Source organism: Danio aesculapii, chromosome 15, assembly GCF_903798145.1.
Source record: "Danio aesculapii chromosome 15, fDanAes4.1, whole genome shotgun sequence".
NCBI classification, from domain to species: Eukaryota; Metazoa; Chordata; class Actinopteri; order Cypriniformes; family Danionidae; genus Danio; species Danio aesculapii.
Genome location: NC_079449.1, coordinates 28,626,313 through 28,640,686, shown reverse-complemented (window position 1 = coordinate 28,640,686; position 14,374 = coordinate 28,626,313). Strand labels below are relative to the sequence as shown.

The 14,374-nt window shown below is 38.7% G+C and overlaps 1 protein-coding gene across 1 annotated transcript; it reads left to right on the top strand.

Annotated features, from left to right (window-relative positions):
• Positions 1–1,125: 1,125 nt before the first annotated feature.
• Positions 1,126–14,187, top strand: dyrk1ab (dual-specificity tyrosine-(Y)-phosphorylation regulated kinase 1A, b). The gene is given in 12 exon segments (XM_056473242.1): positions 1,126–1,838; positions 5,776–5,972; positions 7,039–7,131; positions 7,326–7,514; positions 7,658–7,805; positions 7,901–7,924; positions 7,927–8,186; positions 8,283–8,429; positions 8,669–8,809; positions 8,919–9,222; positions 10,431–10,555; positions 10,651–14,187. Coding segments are annotated over 11 exon segments (2,151 nt in total). The 5' UTR covers positions 1,126–1,838; positions 5,776–5,852; the 3' UTR covers positions 11,251–14,187.
• Positions 14,188–14,374: the final 187 nt, after the last annotated feature.

The following is a 14,374-nucleotide window of genomic DNA, read 5'->3' as shown; positions in this document are numbered from 1 at the left end:
GAAATAATATTTAGCCATTGTTCTGCCACATTTAGCTATTCTATAGCCAATGTTTTTGAGAACTGCTGCACATCAGTGTTCATTAAGACAACAAACTTCTAGCAATAGGAAATGGGTATTTCAGCCCAGGAGGAACAAACTACGTCCCTCAGTTCCTATGAATTTAGGTTTTTGCTTCAATACACTTGTTCCTTTTAGATCAGTTTCACGGAAAACAAGATTTTTTCAACTAATGTAGTTTTGCTTTTGAAAAGATTTAAGAGTTTGTAGACATTCGCACTAGAAAAGATGATCTGAAGATGAACACGCTTTTATGTGTGTGATCAGAAGCTACAGTAAAGGGTACTTCCTTATTCTAGTGTTTGGGAGTAGTTATTCAGATCTAGATTTTATTTTAATTACATTTTTTATTTAATTTCTTTTTGGGGTGGTTGGGAAGGAAATTTCGGCTCCCAAAAACAGATGTGATCCAAAACTTTATAGTGGGATTATATAGGAATGCATTGTGTTTGTTGGGTGGTGGTCTTTTTGTAAAAACAACCATATTAAACCTGCAGAAAAACTGTCTGGTGTTTTGAAACATTAACGATCCTAAATTTTGAACCAACCGTTCAAGCTATTAATGAATAAATAAAAAACAGGCTTTGAGGTTAGGCCCTGCTGGACCAACCATATCAATTTGTAACTGGTACACAAACATGGCAAAAGTTGAGTTCCTTCCAATTATTATCAACACATTAGGCAAACTAACCCAACCCTAACCCTAACATACTTGGTCTTAATAGTCTTTAAAAACTGCAAATATCAATTCTCTTGTTTTAAAGCATTACTGATACTACGTCACTTTACAGTCTTTGCTGATAACTTTGTGCATTTTTGTGCAAATTGTATATTTCTAGTATGTTTGGGTTGATTCTAACATTTTACAGTTGATTTTCAAAAAGTTTGTGCAAGCTATTAATAAGTTACCAAATTAAATGCAGGCCAAACTGTATCCTTCAGCAAAATGATTAAACTATTGTGTTTTGTATGACAGTTCTACTTGACTGACACAACCTTTACTCCTCCCCTCCTACGAATCGTCATCTGAGCATCCGGGTACTAGGCTGCTTGATTGACAGTTGCCATAGCAACAGGCCAGGCTGTCGCCATTTTGTCAGTTGCTTTTTTAATCTTTCAAATGTTTTCGCTTCCCGCCGGAATAATGCAGTCACGCGCATCTAACGGTGACAGTTTAGGAAAGCCTTCGCCAACCGCGTCGGACTAAAAACCACATCGGGGACAAAGAATCGGAATGTCAGGAGTATATTTGGTGGGCTAGTAGTCCGTGTCTCGGGTCCGCCGGGCCGGTCCGCTGCGCAGGTTTGGAACGCGCGCCATTTTGTGAAAACTGACAGAAAAGCTTAACGGTTTTTGTTCACCTTTTTACGCAGCTTTTTTTACAGCATCCTCACGCAGCTTTTTTTTCGCGACTAATTTAGCCTTTGAAGGCCATTAATTCGCGTCTCCGCCTCTCCATGAGCGAAGAATCTTCAATGCGCGTTTCCGAGCGCTAGCTGGTTAGCTGCGTTCGTTCAAGTCACTGAGACAGAGCGCTAACTAGCCGCTAGCCTTCACTTCACCACTTATAAACCATGATCAACGCACAAATGAAGTCTGACACGGGCAAACACGAACTGGAAAGACGCTGTTGTACCTGTCAGCTCAAATAGGAAGGCATTTAGCCCCGTCTGGCTCAGTACATTAGGGGTGTCTCATTGGAAGCAGCGTAGAGAAACTGGATCAGTCGCTTCACTTTACTGGATCTGGCACTTTAAATGAAGATCACACCATCAAAGGTGAGTCTTTGACATTTGTGGAGGTCTAACTGGAACGAATGGGCTCTGTGGATTTGTTTACAAGCCGTGAATGGTGGAAGCTAACTGTTACAGGCTAGGATTATTCGGCCTAGACGGCTAGCCGATTAATAACTTTCTTCTGTTAGTTAGCGATCTTTGTTAGCTCGTCCAATCACCTCCGCGTGTTTTACGCTCCCCGTGAGCATTTACACACGTTTTAGAATAACGTTAGTCTGTTTGTGGTCTAACAGGTAACGCAACCCGTGTGTAACAACACTAGGTCAGCTTGTTAGAGCAAACGTCGTGTGTGTTTTGCTAAGCCTAATGATTTTATACACCATCAGAAAGTCAGCCAGCTGGTGATTCGAGAAGTGTAACGTTATGATCACATCATCAGTCTGATGGGAGTGTTTGGTTGGTAACGCTGCTGGTGATGAGGATGATGATGGCGATGATGATGAAGCCCCATGACTAGCGTGTTGTCAGTTAGCCATCAGGCTGGTTTCCTGTCGGGGGAGGGGGGCTGACATTAGCCAGCGATGTGATGCCTAACCATAGTTATCCAGCAAACATTGCTCAGTCATGTAGTACGTTACGAGTTTAGACTTTTGCGTGACGTTAAACGAGTCCCATCGAGCCCGATGAATGGCTAGTTCAGCTAGAGAGGTAAGGTCCGCTTTACCTGTCACTATCATTCCTTTTAACTCTGGCTACTTACATCAAGTTATTTATAGTTAATGTGGAGGAACTGGGATGGCACGCTGCTCCGATTTGCATTCGCCAATTTATTGACTGACGCTTTCGTGTTTGTTTGATGGCTGAATAATGATCTCTGAGCAGGTAAATACAGGACAGGATGTAAGATTTTTCCCCTCACTGTCACCTTAAGGTTCAGCTCTGGCACTACTGTATATACTCAGGGCCCTAATAATAGTACAGGTGATGGAGATGTGAATGCAGTAACGTTATTCACACACATACATGCTTCTCAAAAGTATGGTCGTGGTTTGTTGCTTTTGAGGTAAACTTTACAATGGAAGTTTATAGGTGGATCTATGTCAGATGCCATGTTTTGTTGTTTATTACTTCCACAGCAGTCTACATGTTTAATTGACAGTGGTCTGAGTTAAACAGGTTGCTTTCAGATGATTCATTATATAGCACAAACCTTATTTAAGTTGAAGAAACGCATGCATTCTGTTAGATATGCAGGAATAGGCCTTCAGGAATCAAAAAGGACCAGCATATGTTATTTACTCTTTAGCTTCATGCACAGTCACATGCCTTTTTGTTTCCATCTTGTTGACTTTGTTTTGGACTTTTAGTGGTGCTGAAATCCAGCTGTTCTGCTGTAGTGTGACTTGAGGGCCTCTGTTTGATTAGCCTTTTGGAACATTTTAAAGAAACTTTGTGTATATCGAGAATATTTTATTGAGGGCATGGAATAAACTTTTTGAACACTTTTACATGTGCATGTTTAAAGTAGGAGGTATTGCGTTGATCATACTTTATGACCTAAGTTTGATGGTACTTGTAGGATAGGCATTTTGTTACCTGTGTTTCTTTTTTTTTTAAAGTGAGAAACAAAACTGCACCACATACTCACTATTATGATGAATTGTATTGGCCTTTTTAGTATGGTGTTTATGTTGTATTGAAGTTTAAATGCAGCCATCCTGTCCAGGCATAACTCTGAAGAAACTTTGAAAAAGTTCGACATATTGCGAGCAAATCAATCATTTTACTTCTATTAAGCGTTTACTTATTCTCTTCAGGTTAGCTGTTGTAATACATTCTTGTTTTGAAACAGAAATTGTTGACTAGTTATTTATTTTTACTCTTTTTATTTTTGTGGTGTTAAGTCGACTAATTAATTTAAAGTTGAGCATGCAGTCGCTTAACCACTAGGTTGAAGTGGAATATATTGTAGGTAGTGAACGCCACAAGTAGCTGGCTGCTTTTTTTTATTATTAGGTGTGGCTTAGTCATAACGTGGGCAAAGTTTGTCTTTGTTTACAATAGTTACTTTCGGTGCTAAATGTCAAATAATAGATTTTCTTTAATATAGTTTAGTTATTTGAGAAGGTGTCAGTTATTACACTTTAAGTAATGTCTAGTTATGTTGTTAGAGTTCCTGTTTATACATTGAAAAATGTTTGATGGAAAGCCATAATTGTTAGTTGAACCATTCTACATTGAATATACATGTTTGGTGTTGTGAGAAGGTCACTTAATGATCACATTCCCCCCACTTTACAGTAGTCAAAGGGATTTGATGCAAGTATGTTTACCTGGCCTAACCAGGAAAACACCACACATTGCCTCTTCTAATAAATCATTTTTGCATTTAATGGCAAAAGTTACTGTTAATAATACAGAATTTTTTCACACTTTATAATCAAACAAACTATTTTTTGATTCCTTTTAAAAATAATTATTACAGATTAGTAAACATTAACATTAAAACATAATGTATCATTAGTTTTTCATGATCCTTTTTCTTGCAGTGAAATGCGATTCAGAAATGTAAATGTAAGTCTGAGAAATTCACATGTAAAATGACTTTAAAGATTAACGAAATGCTTCTCTGAGGGTCTTTTTGAATGTTTCTATTTTCACAGACTTCATTTTTAAACCACTAGCCTTATAATTTTAAAATTGATCTCAAATTTTTTTGGGTAAAATTGATTAATTTCCTTTTTTTTTTTTTTATTCTAGAGGCATTGTAGGTCATTGTAAGCTTGTAAGTCAAAGGAATAAATATACATTCAGAGGATTTTTTTTCTGCTTGACTGTGACATCAGGTTTCTCTTGGTGAATTACAGTCCTTGACAACATGAATCATTAAGCAAGTATTGAGAAATATGCCTTCGCAGAATAGATAAAAAAGAGAAGCATTTCAATAATTCTAACCATATTAAAAATATTGAAAAAAAACATTTAAAAATCTATTTTTAGATCCCATCAATTATACTTCTGAATAATGTGTCATTATAATTTCTTCGCCTTCTGTGTTCAATCCTTTAAAATGGTTGTGTTTGAGGCTATAGAAGTGTTTCCATCCTCTGATATTTTGTGGATCACATGAATTTTTTTGCCCTGCCTTAGTTAGGTCAGCTGAATCATTCTCTGCTCCTACACCATGAGTGGGGTCTGAGCTGCTATTTTGCTGTCAGGCTCCAATGTGGTGGATGCTTCATCTAAGTGTGCCAAAGTTCAATTTTATTTCTTGTTTATTTCTTGTTTTCTTATTGGAAAATGGGAGCAGCTCTGCCCTGGCAACAAAAGTAGGCTATTTGCATACTCTTCTGTGATTGGCTTGAACATTGATGGGCTTGCCAAATCACACTGTATCTTCTTGGTGATAGGCTATGCTAATTAGGTGCTGTTGCTGGGATTCTGAATAGTGGTGGGATTCTGTGTGGCTGTGGTGCATTGTGTTGCCTGGCAAGAGATGCTGATATATGAGCAAGCTCCTTATAATTATCACAATTTACAGCTAAAAGAGGACAGATTTCTTTGATCAAACATTTCTGCACTTGAAATCAAATTTCCACTGAAGCCATTTCTGTTCTTTTTTTTCTTGAACATGTAAAGAGAACCGTCTTATTTTGTGTACAGTTATATTGCATGATGTTTTTATTGTAGTTTTAATTGTTAATGTCTCAGATTTTCTGCCATTTCTCTTAATGGAACATGTTTCTTTATTCTGATAAACAAAATTGCAGACATGCATAGAGATTTTTTTACATGTTTACTGTACTGTTCTGCAATATTTCTACTTCTTCAAGCCTATGCTTAAAGATGGTTTAGCCCTCCTAAAGCAGAGAAAAAGGATTGTTTTAATAACCTGAAAGAGGTTTGCTGTTCAAAGGATCACAGGGGGAGAGGGGAATTTTGTTCTAACACGCACTAATTTAGCTTAAATTTCCTCCAGGGGGAGAGACCTCAGCATGCAAACCCTCGTCTGTCCGGCTTGCACCCTCTCTTTCTTTCCATGCTGCTGGTCTTCAGATGGCTGCTCCCATGCCTCATTCGCACCAGCAGTACAGTGACTGTCACCAGCAGAGTACAGACCAGTCTGTCACTGTACTGCCGTACAGTGATCAGACACAAGCACTCACTGCCAGCCAGGTACTGAATGCTCTGCTTCTGTTTATGCACCCTGAATAATTATAGATGAAGCATACCCAGTGTTTGCATTTAGTTAAATTAGTTTTTGATAAATACGCCTGGCCAGACAGAAACTGCAGACATTTTTAATGCTGATTCTGTGCAGAATTTTGTACAAAATCTATGAACTTGTGGAATGATTTTGAGAGTATTCTAGTAATTAACTTTTACATTGTAAATCCAATTAAAACCACTTGTTTTGTAAACAAAATTATAGTAAATCTTTCAAATATGTGCTAAAAAACAGAAAAAATTACTTCACAAACTGTATTGTACATTAATCATATAAACTAGGGCTGCACAATATATCATTTCAGCATCGATATCGCAATGTGCGCTTCCGCAGTAGTCACATCGCAAAACTATGCAATGTTAAGCCTGAATTATTGTCGGCCAGGAGATACAGAATTGTATTTAATCACTGTATTTTTGTGAAATATATATGGATGGAGTTTTTCAATAATTTTTGTCTTGTTTCTAGTCAAAATATTAACATTAAAAAAAAAACAAGATTATTTCAAGAACATGAGAAACTCCTAATTTTCGATTATTTACCTGACAGTGAAAACTAAACAATATTTTTACTTGTCTAAAGATTTTATGATATTTGGACTACAAACGAGACCAAAAGTAAGAAAAGCTTTTTTTTTTTGCTTTATTTATTCAATTTCTGTAACTGAATACTGTTAGACGTCCCAGAAAACTGTCAAGTAGAGCTATTCAACTATCTTGTGAAACTTTTAATCACAGAAAAATAAAATATCGCAATATCAGATTTTTCCAATATCGCACAGCCCTAATATAAACATTTGCATTTTCAATAATACTACTGAAAATACTATAAAAACTGAATTAATTTAAATGTACACGCATTTACATAAATAAATAGACACCATGGGCGCAGATTCTGTTTGGGCCAACCTATGGATTATATGACCATTTGTCAAAAGTATGTGGAATGACTAAAAACAAGATTGAATATTGAATGGCATTACCTATTAAATCCGTTTCCCTGTGTTTATTGCAGAGGCACATGCCCCAGTGCTTTCGTGACCCCACTTTAGCTCCTCTGAGGAAGCTCTCCATAGACCTGATCAAAACCTACAAACACATCAATGAGGTAAAGTTCATTTTATTGCTGTCCATATTTATTTTTTTTACGATCCTTGCCATAGTAGTGCACTGAATAATTGAAAATCCTTCACACAAAAGTACCTCAGTATTTTTTTAGGAAGTTCTTAGGTTTATAAATAAAACTCCTTGAGCATTGCTGTGCTTACAACCTTCTTATGTTGACTGATCTTGATTGTATAGGTGTATTATGCAAAAAAGAAACGACGGCATCAACAGGGTCAAGGTGAGGACTCCAGCCACAAGAAAGAAAGGAAAGTCTTTAATGATGGCTATGATGACGAGAACTACGATTACGTTGTCAAGAATGGGGAAAAATGGATGGACCGCTATGAAATCGACTCTTTGATTGGAAAAGGGTCATTTGGACAGGTTTGTTTTGTTTTTTTATTACTGGGATAGTTTCAGATTTATTTTGAAATGGAAAAAAAATATTTGAATTCATCGTTTTCAAGTTGTTTGAATATCTGATACAAAACTTACAATTACTGTTGTGTGAATGTAATTTGTTTTAGGTTGTAAAAGCTTACGACCGAGCTGAGCAAGAGTGGGTAGCTATTAAGATCATCAAGAACAAGAAGGCCTTTCTGAATCAAGCTCAAATTGAAGTACGACTTCTCGAGCTCATGAACAAACATGACACAGAGATGAAATACTATATTGGTAAGGAATTGTATTGAAAAGTATTGCATTTAATTACAAGACTTTACAAATTCTGCTATTAAACATAAAAAATGTCCTTATGTTTCTCTCCTCAGTGCACTTGAAACGGCACTTCATGTTCCGAATCATCTTTGCTTAGTATTTGAAATGTTGTCGTACAATTTGTATGACTTGTTACGAAATACGAACTTCAGAGGTGTTTCTTTGAATCTGACACGGAAGTTTGCCCAGCAGTTGTGTACAGCACTACTGTTTCTCGCTACACCTGAGCTCAGCATCATCCACTGTGACCTAAAGCCAGAGAACATCCTGCTATGTAACCCCAAGAGAAGTGCCATCAAAATAGTGGATTTTGGGAGCTCCTGCCAACTGGGACAAAGGGTATTGTGAATCATTTTATTTATTGTGGAGGAAAAACAGTGGTGCAGAGATTGCCTCAGTATTCCTGAAGTATTTTTGTTTCTCCTTTTTCATCAGATATATCAGTACATCCAGAGTCGATTCTACCGCTCCCCTGAAGTGTTATTGGGAATGCCATATGACCTGGCCATAGATATGTGGTCTCTGGGCTGTATTCTGGTGGAAATGCACACAGGAGAACCTCTATTTAGTGGAGCCAATGAGGTAATGATTTATTATTACCCAAATTCCTAAACGTCACAAGTATAAACTTTTAAGATTGACAGTTACAATTTAAAAGTGGAAATGAATTAATTCCCTAAAAAATGTGTGTGTTTATATGTGCACAGAATATGGGGGTAAGGCCATAGTTGACTATGATTCTGCAAAATTCAAACTGATAGTTACAGGACTCAATAATTTGCCAAAACATATGCTAACCGTTTTAAATGAAATTCCATCAGGTGGACCAAATGAACAAAATTGTTGAAGTACTTGGGATCCCACCCAATCATATTATGGACCTAGCACCAAAAGCCAGGAAGTTTTTTGAAAAGCTGTCAGATGGAACATGGAGTATTAAGAAGACCAAAGATGGAAAAAGGGTACGTGCTGCTAATATTTGAAAGTGGATTCGCCATCAGGTGATTTCTGCAGGAATGCTTGTTATTTTGTTGTAAGTGCTAGAATGTTTCTTTGCCTTTCTGCGAGCAGTACAAACCTCCGGCATCTAGAAAGCTCCATGCCATCTTGGGAGTGGAATGCGGTGGACCAGGCGGTCGTCGGGCGGGAGAATCCGGCCACGCAGTAGCTGACTACTTGAAGTTCAAGGACCTCATTCTCAGAATGCTGGACTATGACCCCAAGACGCGGATTCAGCCCTACTATGCCCTCCAGCACAGTTTCTTCAAGAAAACGACGGATGAAGGAACCAATACAAGCAGTAGTGTGTCAACAAGTCCTGCACTTGAGCAGTCGCAGTCATCAGGGACCACTTCTAGTACATCCTCAAGCTCAGGTGCTGCTACCTTTTCTGGGATCTAAAATTTTTAAAGTGCATAAGTCAGATTGCAGGAGTAAAAACTCCATTCATTTTCTCGATGGTGTATTTTGAACAATAACTCATAAACCTTTAAATACCAACCCGCTATGTGCTCTGAGATTGCCAATCAATTGTTTATGCATTTGCATTTTTTTTATTAAAAACTATTTTTTCTTCATAGTTATTGTAATTTTCCTGCAATGATAGAGACATTTTTAAATTAAGGAAAAATATAAAAATCTAGCAGCTTTGAGCCCGACCCACACCTTTGATGCACTGTAAATAATGTAATCTAGTCAGTAGGGCTGGGCGATTGGCCCAAAATCAAAATCTCAATTAATTGAACATTTTAACTCGACGATAACAATAATTTTTTTTGATGATGATAACAATTTAAAAAAAAAATTTTGTTAACCCATGGCGCTTGTCTTTTGTGTAGCCATGCATGTATGCTTCAGCGTGCTGTTCGTGTTCTGAAATAGCACTTCCGAAACACTAGCTGGCAGTAGGTTTTTATGTTACTCTGTGTCGAGTTTTTTCACAGAGGTTTTGTTTTTTCTGAATGCTACCTTAAATATACAAGAAGCTAAAACTTGCACATTTAGAGGCAGGAACCGGAGGACGTGCAACAACTTTAATCGTAAAGTAAACAGAAAAAACAAAAGGTTTCATCTGGAGCTCCTCCATGAGACTTCACACTTGTAAACACTCATTTACCCACGTATTAACGCTACCAAACCGGCCATTCATCGAGCTTGCCATGTGTATCGTCGCAACATGTAGTACGTTTTTGGGAGGTGCGTGGGTATACGACTGCACGAAGGCTGCCCTAGTCTGTACAGGTGCACTTGACGCAGAAGTATAAATCAGCCTTAACATAGTGGGGTCACGTGACTCCACACATGGTAAGGAAATTAATCGAAAAGATTTACTTGGGAAAATTAGATCGATTATAGATTCTAAATGTCGATCTCGATTACTTTTCGATTAATCGTCCAGCCTCCCTTTGCTTTCAAAGTACTTGATTATTCCTGTGTATATATTTACAATCAACTCTAAATCTATTGAATGGGAAAAATTCTCCTGGAACCAGTGGGCGGCTCTAACGTGCTCTATTAAAACTAGCTTGATCATTGTAGTGTCTCTGGGTGAAGCTAAACACTGTTCCTTTAACTTATCTCCAGGAGGATCATCTGGAACAAGCACCAGTGGCAGAGCAAGATCCGATCCAACTCACCACCATCGGCACAGCAGCGGGCATTTCAGCACAGCTATGCCAGCCATAGACTGTGACAACCTGTGCCCTCAGGTGAGCCCCTCTGGCTTGTCTTGTCAAGTAGTTAAAGCACTCAGAGTTTGACCTTCCTCACTGAACAGTTCTTTTTCTGTTTCTGGTTTGTGCAGGCGAGACAGCCTTATCATCCACCAGTAGTATGGCCTGGAATCGTAGGACCAGAACCTGTCACTGTAGAGACTCATCCAGTCCAGGAAACCACTTTTCATGTGCCTCCCCAGCATCCCAAGGCATTGCACCCCCATCACCATCACCACCATCATCACCACCACCACCACGGACAGGTCATTGCAACGCGACCACGGCCGCGACTCTACAACTCGCCCACCAACAGCGCCTCCACCCAGGATTCCATGGAGGTGGTGCACGGTCATCTGTCCATGACATCTCTGTCTTCCTCGGCATCCTCTTCCTCCACATCTTCCTCTTCCACAGGAAACCACGGCAACCAGGCTTACCAGCTCCGCCATCTTCCTGCCAACACCCTGGACTTTAGCCAAAACGGAAGTTTGAGTATGGGTTTGGGTGCCTTCTCAAATCCTCGCCAAGAGACTGGTATGGCTGGAAATCCCACGTACCCCGTTGCCACAAACACAGGAACTGGTCACTTTATAGCAGAGGGACACCTGGGCATGAGACAAGGCATTGATAGGGAAGATTCTCCAATGACTGGAGTCTGTGTTCAGCAGAGCTCGATGGCCAGCTCGTGACTTTAGCTGAAATGGGTTTGTTTTGTTTTGTGTGTGAATTTTTCTTTTTATTTTTCGTTTCTTTTGTTTTTTTAATGGTGGTGTTTTCATTTTCTCCTGTTTTTTCAAAAGGTGCATAGAGAATAAAAGCTGCTCACTTCAGAGGGGAGATATCACTGAACCGCTACAAATTGAAGAGTATTTAAAAACAAAAGTCTATATGTATTTCCATCATTTTACGTTGTCGATTTCTAGATGAGTTAGTAATGCAGCAGATAACCATAGTGGAACTGCCCATTCACTCAACTGCATACAGTACTTGTCCACCATCTGTTACATCTAGATTGGTTTTATTTGTCCCTTTTTTTCATTCAATACAGTGAGCATTTCAGAGCTGTGAGCTGTCGTACAGCTTTTTATATGTAAAGCAATGCAAAACATTTGTTTAGTTCAAACAAGTGAAACATTGGACATTATCATTTGGCTGGTCGTTCTTTTCTTTACCCTTTAAGTGAAACTTCTCTAAAGAGCTGTGTGTTTAAACCTGTAGCGTGTCAAGGAAGCAGTACTTGCAGTGATATTTCGTGTTGTCGGTATCGTGTAACTCTTGGAGCGGGGCACTGAGCTGCTGAGCTCTGCTGGTGTTGGGTCCCGAGACAGACAGACAGACAGGCAGGTGCAGTACTCTTCAGGCCTGGAGGACCGGCCAGCTTCGACTACGTACAGCAGCTGAGGAGGAGGAGATAATGATGGAGGTGTGCTGAGGAGGGGGAGCAGATCCGGATCCAGGCGGATTTGGGGGCTGCTGTCGAGAACCCTTTGGCCTTATGACTTTTGGACCTTGACTGAAAAGGAGCTGGACTTTATCATTAAACAGATATGATGGCTGTCCTCTATTTTTCACGTTTAAAGAAAGAGTCCTTAATCGGTTAGGGAAGCTGAACGAGAATAACGTTATCCAGAGGCCTTTATTTAGCAAAGATTTCTCTCTTTTAAAGGACTCCAAATTGCAGGGTCTTGCTCAAACGTCCCTAACATGACTTCCTAAAATTGCCGAAGTGGGATTTCACATTGAAAGTATTCGTTTCTCATTGATTGGCTTGTTTTTTTCCGTTTTCTTTCCCGTCAAGCATGTGGTTCCCATTGGAAAAACATCTGCATAAATTTGCCTCTTTGTGTTGAACACAGAAGATATGTAATGAGATTTATGTGACTGCCTTTTTTCTCCTCTTGAATTATGCTGTGAATTTTACACCAATTACTTTATTATTACAGTCTTTTCTTTTCTTGTCTTTTTTTTTTTGATATACCAAAGCAGTTGTTTTTTATAGCACTAGGTGTCTGTAAGAAATAATGTAGCAGTTCACCACTTCAGCCCGAGCTTCATCAGAGTCCATTTTAGTCTGTACACGCTCTCTCTCAAACTGGAACTTTTGCTGAACTTTGTTTTAAATGTTAAGGAAATACTGAAGTCGGTTTAATATATGGATAAACCTCCCCGATTTGTTACCTTTTTCCTTTTGTTTTTGCTGTCAAGGGGAGGGAAGAGGAACACTGACGGTTACTCTGCAGGCTCCAGAGTAGCTGAGAGCTCACAGAAATGTATTCCGAGGAGAGAAAAAGTGTTTTGTTTTATATTTACCTGGTCTATCAGTCAGTGATGCTGCCTTTTATACCTAATTTGATGAACATGCTAATTTCTACCTTTTTAAATCTAAGTGGCTACTTAAATTTATTTATTCAGGCAGTCTACTGTAGCTACTGTGACCTCTGCGTCTGAGTTGAATTTGTTATCCAGCGATTGCTTGCCTCAGATGTAGTATTGAAAGGGAAGCGCTGCCGCACAGACACTGGGCACATGCATGTTTCTGAAGAGGAGAAGTGTTTATAGTCACGTTAAGGATAGCTATGCTCACTCTCGTCTTTATATCAGAGGCTGTGAGCCCCCCCACCACCACCACCTAGCTTCTCACTTAAGGTCTCAATTGAATTCTTCAGAGAAGCCCTACTTGGCTCAATCACAGACAGTGGGACACTATCCTGCCAGAAAGCGCGTGGTGTTCACTTTTTTTGCTTTCGCGAAGACATCACTTTCAGACAGAATCATGTTTTTGGTATATTTCTCACAACGGCTAGTGGAAATCTGAAGAAAAGGAGTTTACCTGAATGTTAGTTACAGATGTTTTTGCCTATATATAAAAACATTGGAGTGCAGTTTGCTGGCGTTGACATAAACATTCCAAATATCAAAATCTTTAAAAGAAAAATGGCAGAAACTTTAAGAGTGCACCTGTTTCAGCTGTTACTAAATGAGGTCTGATTTAGTGCAGTTTTCATGAAATGCAGCCCCTTTTTAATAGTTGAAATAGAATTTATGTATATATTTATATTTTTTTAAATAAAGGAAGTATAGAACTCACTACATTGCTCCTGCTGGTATGTCAATTACATTGCCTTCTGTTTGCTTACCTGTTTATTTCCCCCTGCCTTTTTTCTTTTAAAACCCCTCCTTGTCTTGGTCGATGGACCAATATTGCTTTTAGTCAGGTGCATTTGACACCAACAGGACAACATTAAAGGTAGGGCTTATGACTTGTACCGAAGGAATCTTTTCACAGGGTATGACGCATGTGTGTGTGTCCACACTTTTTTATAATGCTCATGGTTTGCTAGGTCTGTTTCTCCCCTTTTCTTAGAAATGCATTCTAGGTATTTGTCACTGATACACAAGATCATGTTTTTTAATTCAGCATTCTTCTGCCTTCTGATTATTTTTGACTTTTCAGATTTTCTTGACCCTTTTCATGCAACATGCACTATATAATTGAACAGCATGGGGAAAGGATAAGTGTCCACAGATTGTAAGCTCTAGTCAAGACTTTGCTGTGTATATGAAAATGCCCTTTGTATTATATTCAAACAGTCTTATGTATGATATATAAAAAATAACTTAATTGACGCGCTCTTGGCTTTTTTCTTTATTCCATGGCTTGTTGCTTCACTACATCGAATCTAAACACTTCATTATACACGTGTAAAAAGACTTGCTACGTATTATCATTTAAATACACCAAAGAATTAGAAACTCATATACATAAATAAATTTAGCGGATGTTAAACTTTTGTTCAGCCGGTAAGTAGATGT